The sequence below is a fragment of the Stenella coeruleoalba genome (assembly GCF_951394435.1).
Source record: "Stenella coeruleoalba genome assembly, chromosome: 6".
Classification (NCBI taxonomy): Eukaryota; Metazoa; Chordata; class Mammalia; order Artiodactyla; family Delphinidae; genus Stenella; species Stenella coeruleoalba.
In genome coordinates, this window is record NC_137151.1 from 36,758,272 (window position 1) to 36,770,770 (window position 12,499).

Consider the following 12,499-nt stretch of genomic DNA (forward strand, 5'->3'; position numbering starts at 1 on the left):
TGTTCAAGGTTACATAGTAATTTCAATTGTGTGTTCATGTTTGTGTGTGTTATTTTCTCTTTTGCTTTATTTGATGGTTTAGGCTAAACAGGTTCATAATTCTTACACATGCTCCTTTGGTTCAAACATTAATTGATTTTAATAAGGTAGAAAAGTAGTGGAACACTAATCAGGAGTATCTTTTAAGATACTTTCATTTTCTTTCATTGGTAAATCATTTAAGTTATTATTCCTTCCCATGAGAACAAATTGGTGAACTAATAAGAAATTATTTGTAAGCATTTAGCATGGGATTCCTTTTCAGATAATGCAGAATAATTACCTGATTTCAATGGCTCTTCTTGATCATCTAGAGACAATCTGATACAATTAAAACATAAAATGACTTTAAAAGTATTGACAGACGATTTAACTATAAAGCCACATGGATAGTAAATGTGTTTCAGTGGCTCTAAACATTTAAAATTAGAAGAGACTTTTGTGGCATTTTTCTGCATATTTCAGTGCCATCCAACATTATCATTTTGATTAACAGCCAAGATTAAGTTTACAGGTTGTTCTTGCTACAATATCTGAAAAGGTAAAGGAATAAAAAAATAAACAAAACATCCCAAATATGGAAATGATGATTTGATGACATCACTTCAGAGACTTTTCTTTTTCCTGTGGCTTAAACATCTATGTGCCCGAGGTTTCTGGGTCTGGAATTACGTTGTCGTGACCATATTTAATGGTGTTTATTGAACAACCACTGTGGGTAAAATGTATACCAAGATTTTCAGGGAGTGATATGGGAAGTAGAAATCATGATCCATCATGCCTTCAAAGAGTTTATAAAGAAAAGGAGACAGAGTAATAAAGAAACAAAGAATGATCATGTAAGGGCAGGTGGAACATATATGTATATGTTTAGAATCAAAGCCTGTGCTCTTCAGCATGGGTTGCTTAGGAAGGTAGAGAAGGATCTGTCATTCTTAAGAGAAAGACTGTCAACGATGAAGCCTTGGTTAGTGTTCTAAAGAAGAAGAAGTATAGGATTTAGGACACGTGAAAGGAGATTATTCCAGTAGGGGGGAACTTCTGAAGGTCCTCTGTGAGTAGAGCAGATGGATGACAGGTAGCAGGTAGCTTTACCTGGCTCAAGAATGTCATATGAGTTGAGGCTATAAGAGGACATGTGAGACCCCTGGGTAGATTTTGATTTTTGCAGGAGATCTTTGAAGTTCATATCTGTACATTTATTTTGCTGAAATGGCAAGAGCATGCAGTGGCTCATCTTCTGTGGATCAGAGGTCCTCCCAAATAAGAGAAAAGTTTTGGTACACCAGCAATATTGATTTCATAATTCCCTCTCTCTGTTTTTTTTTAAATGATTTTCTCATTAAAATGTTCTGTGTGATTATTTCTATTCGGCTAGACTATCTGAGGGCACAAGGGACATTATCTTCCTTTTCTTCATTCATTGAAACATCAAAATGCATGCGTCTCTTGCTACGTGGCAGACGAATTTTAGAATAGAGAGTGTTTAATGGATGAAAATAGTCTCATGTGCCTACCTATACATGGGAGATAGAAATGTAGGCTTCATCGTAATGTAGAACAAGAAAGAGCTGTCAGGTGAAAACCCCCCAAACTATTTACATTGAATCCCATAATGGTTTTATTTTCTAAATATTCTGTTTCATACTCTCAACAGTCTCTACCCTGTGGCTGCTGTACGTGTGTCTCCGTGTATACAGATAAGCACACAGAATTTATCAACAAACACGGGGTCCTTTCTAACTCTGCCTGCTCTTTGATCTTCACAGTCGTGTGATCCACACACAACGCAGAGAAGAACCCGCCATCTGCTGAGGCCGTCACTGAGCTCAAGGATGTGCGCTGAAGACTCACAGGTGCGGCCCTGCCTCCTCAACGAAAATTGCTTCCAGTTCCAGTACAATCTAACAGGTACGGTTGAAAACCACGAAGCAAGGAACCAAGCTGTCATAGAATGGAGCTGGTCCATGGCTTTTGTCATTTCAAGAAAGCCAAGCTCGTGCTGTACTTGCTCTGTGGGGCTCACGCAGGATGAATGGGGGACCTGACTGGATAGGGATGCTTTAGAGGCACTGAAAATCACCACGGCCTCATTCAGACACAGCTCGGGTTTCTCTTGGGCACCACAGGGCTCAGTGTCTGATACCAGAGGACTGTGTAGTCACGCTGATCTGCTCCCTGCCATTCCCTGGAGCGGCAGACACACAGAATGCCACGAAATGTGGAAGCGGTTGTCTCAGCATAGAATTCAGTACTGATGACCAAATGGCCACATGCCTGCAGAGGCAAAACAATAGCCTTTTCCTGAAACTAATTCCCCAGGAGGACACAGCGGCACTACCGAGATTTCTCGTGTAGAGAACCTCCTAGGGAATTCTATGGGGCTGTCTGATTGTCTTTATAGGTAAACATTGACCTGGCGTATGTTCCCTTTTTCTTTAGTTAAAGGTCCTTCGGATCATTAGTTTTCATAATAATTTTTGAGAAATACGGTAAAATTTCCTTTTACTGGAAGAGCATGTCTTTAAAATGCTGATTTTACTATATACGGCTTTGCTCTTCCTATTAAACTCTTAGATCATCTACCACATATGAAAAATCTCCTTAGATAGGGTCTTACTGTATATGATCTAGGATCTTTTTTTTTTTCTACCCACAACAACAAAATAAGATTTTTTAAAAAGAATTAGTCATGGGATGGTTTATTCTAACTCCTGGTGTCCAGTTTGTAATACAATTAGCCAAACTGACAAAAGCTTCTCTCATGAGAGAATAATTTTCTTAAAACGAGAGTTCCTGAAATAGTGCATATATCTTGCCCCCTTTCCCTTCTGGGGTACCTCTCTTGGCTCCAATGTACCAAATATACCAAATGATTTAGAAAATTATGTTTATTCCTTGAAAACATCTTCAAGTTTACATCAAAGACTAGCATCATTTCTGGTGGTTGTTGTTGTTGGTGTTTTCCTCTCTCAATTATCCCCAGCAAATAGATGATTCCCAACTGGTTTTCCTTGCCCTTGTGCTTAGTGTTTCTCTTTTCCTACCTCAGCCAACTATGAGATGGTTTCTAAAAATTACTTGGCTTTTGACCTCAAGAAACCAAACTTAGGAAGGTAGCCCACATTGTTATCTGGTGATCTGATTGATTGTTTTTCAATAAAAGAATTGCAGGATGCTTTTAGAAGCCACTTGAAAGTGGTTTCAGGATTCTGTGCACACTCTCCTCCACCAATGCAGAGGATCAAAGGTGTGTTGTATTTTGCTCACATGGTCATAACTTGGAAACTCAGTGTGGTGACCCTGTGCCTGTAGAGTGGAGCACGTGCCAGCTGAGTGAAAATGCGACCTGTGGGCAAGGCGTCAGGACCCGCCTTCTGAGCTGTGTGCGCAGTGATGGCAAGCCTGTTAGTGTGGACCAGTGTGAGCAGGTGAGTTGTGTATACTTGTATCCCGCACCCACGGCTTTGTTTGTTTGTTTATTTTTTTGAATATTGGTCTGCAACCTCCACAATGCTTGATATAAATGACAGTCTGATTTCTTCTCATCACAGCTTAGGTTCAGTTAGAGTAGAGGTACTAGTATCATACAGTTATATCTCACTAGTTTGAACTTAGTTAAAATGACCAGGAAAGGTCATTTTGCATTGGGGAAATGGATTCATTAAAAATATAGTTTTTTCCATTATTTTAAAGATCTTATTTGCCAACAAACTATTGACATCAGGTGACTCTAATATTTAAATATGACTCTTTGTATCGGGCGGGTGATTCATTTGCCTAAATAGGAAACACTGTTCCTTGCATATAAGATGAATACTGACACTTGCTATTAGAATACTTTGCTAATTTGCTGAGCAAATGATTGCTAGGTAATTAGCGCAGTTGCATTTTTCTTTGCAAGGTAAGTCAAAATGCCTGCCTACCAAGTTTCAAATTAGTGGCTTTTGAATTTTTGTCATTTTATTGCTCCCTTTTTTTCCCAATGACAAAATATGTGGAGTTTGGACAAAAACCGTAATCAAACCTGTTCCAAGAAAGTTGGCGTTTCCTTCCCAACGTATAAGTGAAACGCACGATGGGGGCAGTTTAATAGAAATAAAGATGACCGTATGCTGTCCCATTATAAGAATCACTAAAACAGTCTTTGGAATAATTGGAAATAGGTGGGGCCAGTTAGCTCAGGTTTCCACGGAAACCAGCAAAATAAAAGTTGTCCCATTTCTCCTTAAGTAAGAAGAGTCCACAAGTGGAAATTAAAATCAGAACAAAACCCTCCTCACCGATCCTGATTCAGCCTTGTTAAGTACCGCCATAACATCTCTTTAAACCAACAGTATCACCATGGACCAACACCAGCCCTGAGACGAGACCATCTGAAATTGAACATCCCATTTCATGAAATGCTGAGACTGGCTAATACAGGGCAGAGTTCCGTCTACCAAGTGTCAGTGATTTATTTTAACATTTTGTTTAATTTCATCTCCCTCTCAAGATGTTGTCTGCTTCAAGACAAATAAATCACCAATCTACAACAACTCCAAATAAGTGAAAATCTTACATTTAGTGTACATAATAAATCTTTCCTTTTGATACAAAGAGCGATATAAACTATTCATTAATAGAAAAATCAGTTTCTCTGCTTTCTAAATTCCCATATATCCAGCAAATATTTAAAGAACGTTAAAGTCCCAAATTAACCTAACTAGAATACCTATATATCTCAAATGGGTCCTAGATCCCATGTGGTCATTTCTATTTTGCCCACTTAGCAAGTAATCATGCTATAATCATGAATTTTATCTCAGTGTGGACATTGCTAATATTTAACTTGTATTGAGTGTTAGCATTTTCCCCGATCACACAGTGTGTGATTCCTAAAACAGAATTTTTTTTATTATTCTTTCTGTGTTTCTTGGATGATTTATTCTTTCACTAAGACCTCTTCTACCTTGGCCATTAGAAAATGTGTAATTTTGCCTAGATGTGGATTTCAGAGAGGATAAGAGGAAAAGAAACAGTATCATCAACTTTTCCCTTGATTAAGACCGTGATTGTTTTTAGCTAATTGGTCTTTTTTACAAACTTTAGATGGTTTGTAGATTTGAGTTTTATTCTTTTTCTATTTATTATTTTAGCCTAGGTAGCTATTAATTTGAGCTCTCTATGTACTGTTGGCCCATCTAGAGGGCAAGGAGCCTAGATTTAACAGTGAGGCATCCTCCTGGTTCCTTGCTGGCTGAGTGACAGGACAGATCTCTGTGTCACATAACTGCCTGCTTTCCCGGTACCTTAACTGCCAATCTACTTCTAAAGTTGAGGATTTTATCAAAAAAAAATTGGGGCTGACAAGTTTCTATTTTGTGAAGTAAGGACCATCATTTTCTAGGCTTGCCATCAGTTTCTACAAGCCAGGATATTTTTCCCCACAAAAATGTAGAAAGGTTATTCTCATAGAATAAAGATTATTATCCCATAAAAGGATAGTGATTTGATTGGATGTTGCTGTGAATTCTCCAGTACAATCACATTTCCCTCCCATCTGCAGCATAACTTGGAGAAGCCTCAGAGGATGAGCCTTCACTGCCTGGTGGAATGCGTGGTCAACTGTCAGCTCTCGGGGTGGACGGCTTGGACAGAGTGCTCACAGACTTGTGGCCATGGAGGTATGTGGCTTCCCTGTGTTGGTTCCCACAAAACAATTTAGTCTTTAAGTATCTCTCCGTATGCCATAGCTTGACACACGGGATAAGGCATGTTGGCCAAGCTGGACATCACATGAGGCTGACCCAGGGGAGCAGAGGGAACGAGCCTGGCCTCCTATCAGTCCTTTTTTATTTTTTAATGTTTCTTTTTTGTTGTTGAAGTATAGTAGACTTATAATACTGTGCCAGTCTCTGCTGTCAGCAAAGTGACTCAGTTATGCACATAGTAGACGTTCTTTTTTTAAATATTCTTTTCCATTATGGTTTATCACAGGATATTGCCTATAGTTCCTCATGCTACACAGTAGGACCTGTTGTTTTCCCTTCCTATATATTAGTTTACATCTGCTCATCCCAAACTCCCAGACCTTCCCTCCCTCACACCCTTCCCCCTTGGCAACCAACCACAAGTCTGTTCTCTATGTCTGTGAGTCTGTTTCTGTTTCATAGATAGGTTCATTTGTGCCATATTTTAGATTCCAGATGGTATTTGTCTTTCTCTGTCTGACTTACTTCACTTAGCATGATAATCTCTAGTTGCATCCACGTTGCTGCAAATGGCATTATTTCGTTCTTTTTTTCTGGCTGAGTAGTATCAGTCCTTTATAATGAGGCAGAGGGTGAAGAACTGGCCTAGTAACAGTAACAGACCCCAGAGGGGCCACTGACCCCATGGGATGGTGTTTATTTTAAAGGTCCTAAGTTCAACCAATTCAAAAAATGTTAGCCTCTGTGGCTTTTAGAAGATGTATCCTATAAGTAAAATTAGTTCCTGTATCAGGTAAAACCCCCCAGTCACAGTGGCTTCATATCATAGGTTAGAAACTAATTTTTCACTCCCATAAAGGAAGGGGTAGTTTCTGCTTCACGAAGTCAACCACGGACACAGCTTGATGGAGGCCTTACCGCTTAAACATAATCAAGTCTCTCTGGAGGGTGCTATCCAGCTCGTCCTGTGGAGGTTTTTATGGACCAGATTGGAAGTTGCATATATCTCTACTATCTATATTCCATCGGATAAAATTTGGTTGCACTTCTCCAGCTCAGTGCAAGACAGCAGAGTAGGAAATGTAGTTTCTGGATGGCCAGTCACTTCTTAGCAACAGTGTTATGGAGGAAACAGTTCCTGTGGAGGAAAGGGAGTATAAATCTTTGCTGAACAGATAGCTATTAATACTATAAGTTCCTGGGTAAATAGTGAACAATGGCAAGGAATTCAGCTGATACTCGCGAGCTAGGCAAATGGCAGCCATAGATGGCACTCCAGCCGTCAGGCTAAAATAGGGACCAAAACATGTGTCCATGTAAAGAGAACGAGGAGAGCGTAACAGGCAAGCACAGAGCTGTGGTTCAGGATAGGGTTCTCATCCTGAAAAAGAGTTACAGTTTATCACAAGGTAAATGTCAGAAATTTGGAATAGGGACCTAGGGAAAATCCTGCTATATGGTTAGTCATTAAGTAGGGGAGGAAGAGGGAAGAAGAATTGCATGTTGGAGGAATCATGGAATCTGATGGGGAAAGGGGTTAAAAGACCTGGATCTGATCACCAAACAAAGATATTTGGAAGGAGGTTTTTAGAAGCTCTGTGACTGGACCACTGGAACTAGGATATGGGCTCATTGCTAAGCTATTCACAAATGAGCATACTGGGGCTATCAATACTTCTCTGCCTTAGTTGGGATTGTCTGAGGAGCAAACGCAGGATGTAGCAGGAAAAGGGGCTCACCTGCGAAGTCAACTCCAAGATCCTGGAGAGGGCAGAGCTGACAACAGTACTCAGGATATGCCTTAGAAAAACACAGCTAAGGAAGCTGAAATTTATTTCCATAAAGAGCATCACTCAAAATGAAAATCTGGGAATCACAATGTCCAGAAATAACAGCATGCCATTTCCTGCACAATCGAGAGCCTGCAAAGCACCTCAGGAAACCAAATGGCAAATCTTAGAACCAAGATTTCAGTGATTGATTGACCTATATTAGTTTCTCAAATATTCTGACTGGGCAGCATGTATAGTTCCCAGCTGGGCATCAACTTTAAAGTTGGGTAAATCGAGTTTCAAATTGCAGCTCTTTAGGCAAATGACTTACTCTGAGTCTCAGCTTCTTCATCTCTAAAATGGAATTCATGCACATGTTAGAGGCTTTGTTTGGGGTTTGAGAATTAAATGCTATGAAGTATATGTAGGCGTGTAGCACAGTACCTGACACAGCATTGGTGTTTATTATGTGTTAATTTCCATCTCCACCTTCCTACGCACCAGCAGGAAAGAGTGTTATCAGAGACTCCCTAGGGTCTTGTAAAGATTTTCCCATAGACTCAGTTCCTCTCATGGTCCACTCTCACATCTCATCCTTTTACCCCACTCAAAGTCCATACATTAAAATCACAGCCTAAGTAATATTTTGAAAATGCAAATCCGAACAGTTGTTTTCCTATTGACTTAAGAGTCATTTATCCATTAAACAAATACTAATGTGCCAGTCATAGTACAATGTGTTGGACATGAAGCAGTGAGGGGGTCGGGAAGACAATTTCCCTCTTCTCATGATGCTTACAATCTAGTTGAGGGACAGTACACAGTAAACAAATAGGTAATATTACATGTAGATGAGTTCATTAAACTAGAGGTGTTATTTGCATTAGTGATGTGAATAACTGGTTGCTTCCCTGTCCAGCGTGAGCTACCCTGGTTATCCCACAGCCAGAAGCACTGCAGTCTTGTCCTCATGGGCCTCTGCTAGGAGGTGTGACTCTCCTACGGCTATGAGAACAGCCGTAAAGGGTAGCATGGAAAAGTAGAGAAGGGATGAAGTCCTGTATTGTGAGCATGGTCCACGAGGACCTGCAGGATCTCCCGCATGCCTGCCTCTCTATCCCCATCACCCTCCACTATCATGTTGGATCTCTCTGCTGTGATATAGTATATTTCAGTCACGATCTTGAGTGTATGCTCCCTTCCACCTTGATTCCTTGCCTCCTGTGGAATATCTCACCATCACCCCCACTATCACCTTCTAATACTTTAATTATGTATAAATTGAATCAGTTTTTTTTATAATTTTTATTTTGTCATCATGTCAATATAGATATATTAGAATGAACATTTACAATGTTTCAAATGGCATTTTTTAAAAAAAATATTTATTTATTTATTTATATATTTATTTAGTCTGCACCGGGTCATAGTTGCGGCACACGGGATCTTTGTTGCGGCATGCATGCAAATATCTAGTTCCCCAACCGGGGATTGGGAGTGTGGAGTCTTACCCACTGGACCACCGGGGAAGTCCCTGAATCAATTTTAATATCTGTCTGTCTAAGGAATCAATGACCTTGTTTGGGTTCTTCATGGGTGAACCCCTCTAGTTCCCATGAAGCACAGTACCTGGCACATGGGGGAAATCTCAGTTAACGTTTGTCACTGCCCAGGTGGTTCTGGACTATAGGGGAAAGTTTGAAGGGGAAAAGCTTGCAGACTGGATCATAAGCCCAAAGGCAGCCAACCCCTGCCAGGGGCTATTTTCTTCTCTCTCTAATTAAACTCACAAGTCAAGTATCATTACTCAAGAATATGTTCAATGCAAGGAGACAGAAGATCTGTTTAACATTATTTTTGCCCCAAATATCCTAATTCTGCCACTGTACAAAGTCAGTGAAACGTAACAGATCTCCATGTTATGCTAATACACTACCTTTGAAACTAAGACCCCCAATTGTAAGTTTAGTATTATAAAATATGACTTTAATTTTTCAAGCAGTTCTGTTAGTGCTGTGGGCTCATGAGACCTCGTTAGTCTACTTGAAAAACAAAAACAAACAAGGAAAATTACTTTCCAAATCTGAATCCCACTATTAGAGATTTCTAGGCAATTTGAGTTTGAACTTAAATTCACCTTTTCTAATCCTTAGAATAATAAACAAAGACAAACGATGGAAAATTTCCTAAGGAAAGTCATCGTGTGACCTAAGGCACAGAAGGACTAAAGAAGGGATGTTAACTACCTAGAGAAATCGAATTGTGTAAAGCACTTGGAAGTCATTTGATAGTTTCCATTGGCACATAAATATAGCACTAGTTTTAAATCACTTCTAGCTAGCTTCTAAGGGTCTGCTAGGATAAGTTCTTGAGAATCCTTTCTTGACGTTTAGATGCCTTGATCTCCTGAATTAAGATGTAATAATGCCTTTTAAAAAATATTCCATAATCCTGATACTCCTGGCAAACCTTCCAGGAATCTAAATGTATATGTATTCCATTTTTCCTTTATACATTGAACCAGGATTTATAAAGTTTACATCTATTATCCTTATCCTGACACCTATTGGTGCACTCTTTCATTGTCAAAAGTGGCAGTGCAGAAAATACATTATATGGTCATCCTGCTATTTTGACTTCTATTCTTAAGTCAGGGCTGTAGAGACATTTACTCATATATTTCACAAATCCTCACTGGAAGTTTCCCCAAAGCCAGGCATTCTCCCAGGAGCTGAGGATACACCATGTATAGAAAGGACAAGATCCCAGGGAAACAAAGTCCCCTGACTTCATAAAACTAACATTCTAGTAGGAAACTAGATGGTGATGACAAGACAGGGAGACGGCAAATAGACAAGTGAATACACACAAAAGTAACAGACACTGATGAGTGCTGTGTCGAAACAAAAAACAAGTTATGTGATGGACAATAACAAGTGTCTTGCAGGGGAGTGAGGGATGTGGGAAGAGAGGCCACTGAGGAGGTGATATTTATGTCAGAATTGAATGACAAGGTGCCGTAGTTCTTGTAACTGGCGTTTTCTTTGCTAGGCTTCTCAGGGTTCAATCTCACAGGCATTTTTTGACTACCTGTTGCATTCAAGGCTCTATATCAGAACCTACAAACAAAAATATAAAAAGGACTATTTATACATTATATTTGGGCCCAATCTTCATCTTAAAAAAAATAAATAAAATGACCAGTACAAAGAATAGGACACATAGTCCTTGAATTTTTAGGCAGCTACCGTCAGGACACTGCGGAGACAGCCTTTGTGGTTCTGTTCTGCTCTATTCTATTCTATTCTATTCTATTCTACCAGCCCTCAAACTATCAGTACTCTTCCAGCACCTCTCTTTTCTGATCACCAGCCCCCTGGCAGATAGTACCGTTTCCAAAATGAGACAACTCTGCATTTAAATCATGCCTTAATCCTCATGCAGCACAAGCTAAAAGTGACGGACAAACAGCAAATAATCAAATGCAGCGATGTGTGGCACAGATGAACTTGTTTCTTAAAAGAGACCAAACTCTGGCGCCGAAAAGGTTGGAAACTACCCTTGAAAAACATCTGCGCCTTGTCTCTTCTAAAACGGTGTGCCCGCAGCTGTCCTTTTAAATTTTTTTTTCAATAATCACTTTATTTTATTTTATTTTTCCAATTCAGAATATATTTATTTAGGGCCTTTCCATAGTCAGTTTATATTAATATAAGTTTGCCACCTTTTATTATTCTTTTTTTTAACATCTTTATTGGAGTATAATTGCTTTACATTATTGTGTTAGTTTCTGCTGTATAACAAAGTGAATCAACTATACACACACACATATCCCCATATGTCTTCCCTCTTGCGTCTCCCTCCCACACTCCCTATCCCACCCCTCTAGCTGGTCACAAAGCACCAAGTTGATCTCCCTGTGCTATGCGGCCCGCAGCTGTCTTTTGTACTAGCTGCTTTCTTTTTTCCAAGTGGTGACGGCAATGGGGCAGGGACCACAAGAGGAGACAGTTTATTTAGCCACATGAAAGTGCGCAAGCAAGTTGCAAGGGAGTCTGACTTCAGCACCTGCGGCTCTCCGCTGACTTCTCTACCAAGAGCAAACTGCACACCGTTGTCTCCGTTTAGGAAATCACCGGGCTGTCGGGCAAATCCTGGCAAGCTGGGTGTCCTGGATGCTTCCCCATAGCCACACTTCCCCATCAAACCCACAGAACTATATTGATCTGAGGGGAAACTTTGAAGGGAGCTCTTTTTTATTTCCAAGCGTCTGGGTTGTCTCTTTAATGTACACCCGATGCTTGGCATATACTTTCTAATTGTGTTAAAGATTTCAAGGTTAGAACAGCTTGAATCCAATTTATTTCACGTTAAAGAGAGACTGATTCTAGACTTCCACTAAGGGATCTTTTTAGATAGATTTCAAAGATCAAAGCATGTAATAGAAGAGCTTAATATTTGGATTAGTCATGATCTTTGTCTGTTGAATTTTCATCAGTTCAGTGGAATGTAGAACTCCCTAAATTTAGCATATCATGAATTATTCATAATTATTATTTAAGCAAAACGTTCCAAGAAGGTTGTTAATCCCAGATTATGATTTGTTCCTCTTTCATATTTTTTAATTCAGGGTGTATGAGTTTATAATATTTTTCTATACTATGTAATCCAGCCTGCCTCTTGTGTTTCACAGACGGCATATGATTTTTCTGTCCACTCTAGTCCATAATGAAAATAATAATTTTGTATTAACTCCAAAGCACCACAAGTTTGTGCTTTCCAGCTTTTTTCTTTCTCTTTTTGTTTAAAGATTTTAAAAGGTAAGCCAGTAACCTTCAGTTTGTGTCTGAATAAAACATGATCAGTGTCATATCCTTGATCACACACAGTCCAATAGTTATAACAGCTCAAACTTATTGACTATATCAAGTAATTAGTTCCTATGACAGAGAACAAGCAGCTGAATTGTAGAATGGGAAAAAAGAAAGACTAGAG

General features: G+C 39.5%; 1 protein-coding gene across 1 annotated transcript in view; it reads left to right on the forward strand.

Moving 5' to 3' along the window:
- The window catches only part of THSD7B (thrombospondin type 1 domain containing 7B), a 1,185,627-nt gene that overhangs the window by 1,132,685 nt on the left and 40,443 nt on the right, over nucleotides 1-12,499 (forward strand). The window contains exons 22-24 of the mRNA XM_079925246.1: nucleotides 1,809-1,950; nucleotides 3,355-3,470; nucleotides 5,588-5,705. Coding sequence (XP_079781372.1) covers nucleotides 1,809-1,950; nucleotides 3,355-3,470; nucleotides 5,588-5,705 — 376 coding nt within the window. The remainder of the gene's footprint in view (nucleotides 1-1,808; nucleotides 1,951-3,354; nucleotides 3,471-5,587; nucleotides 5,706-12,499) is intronic.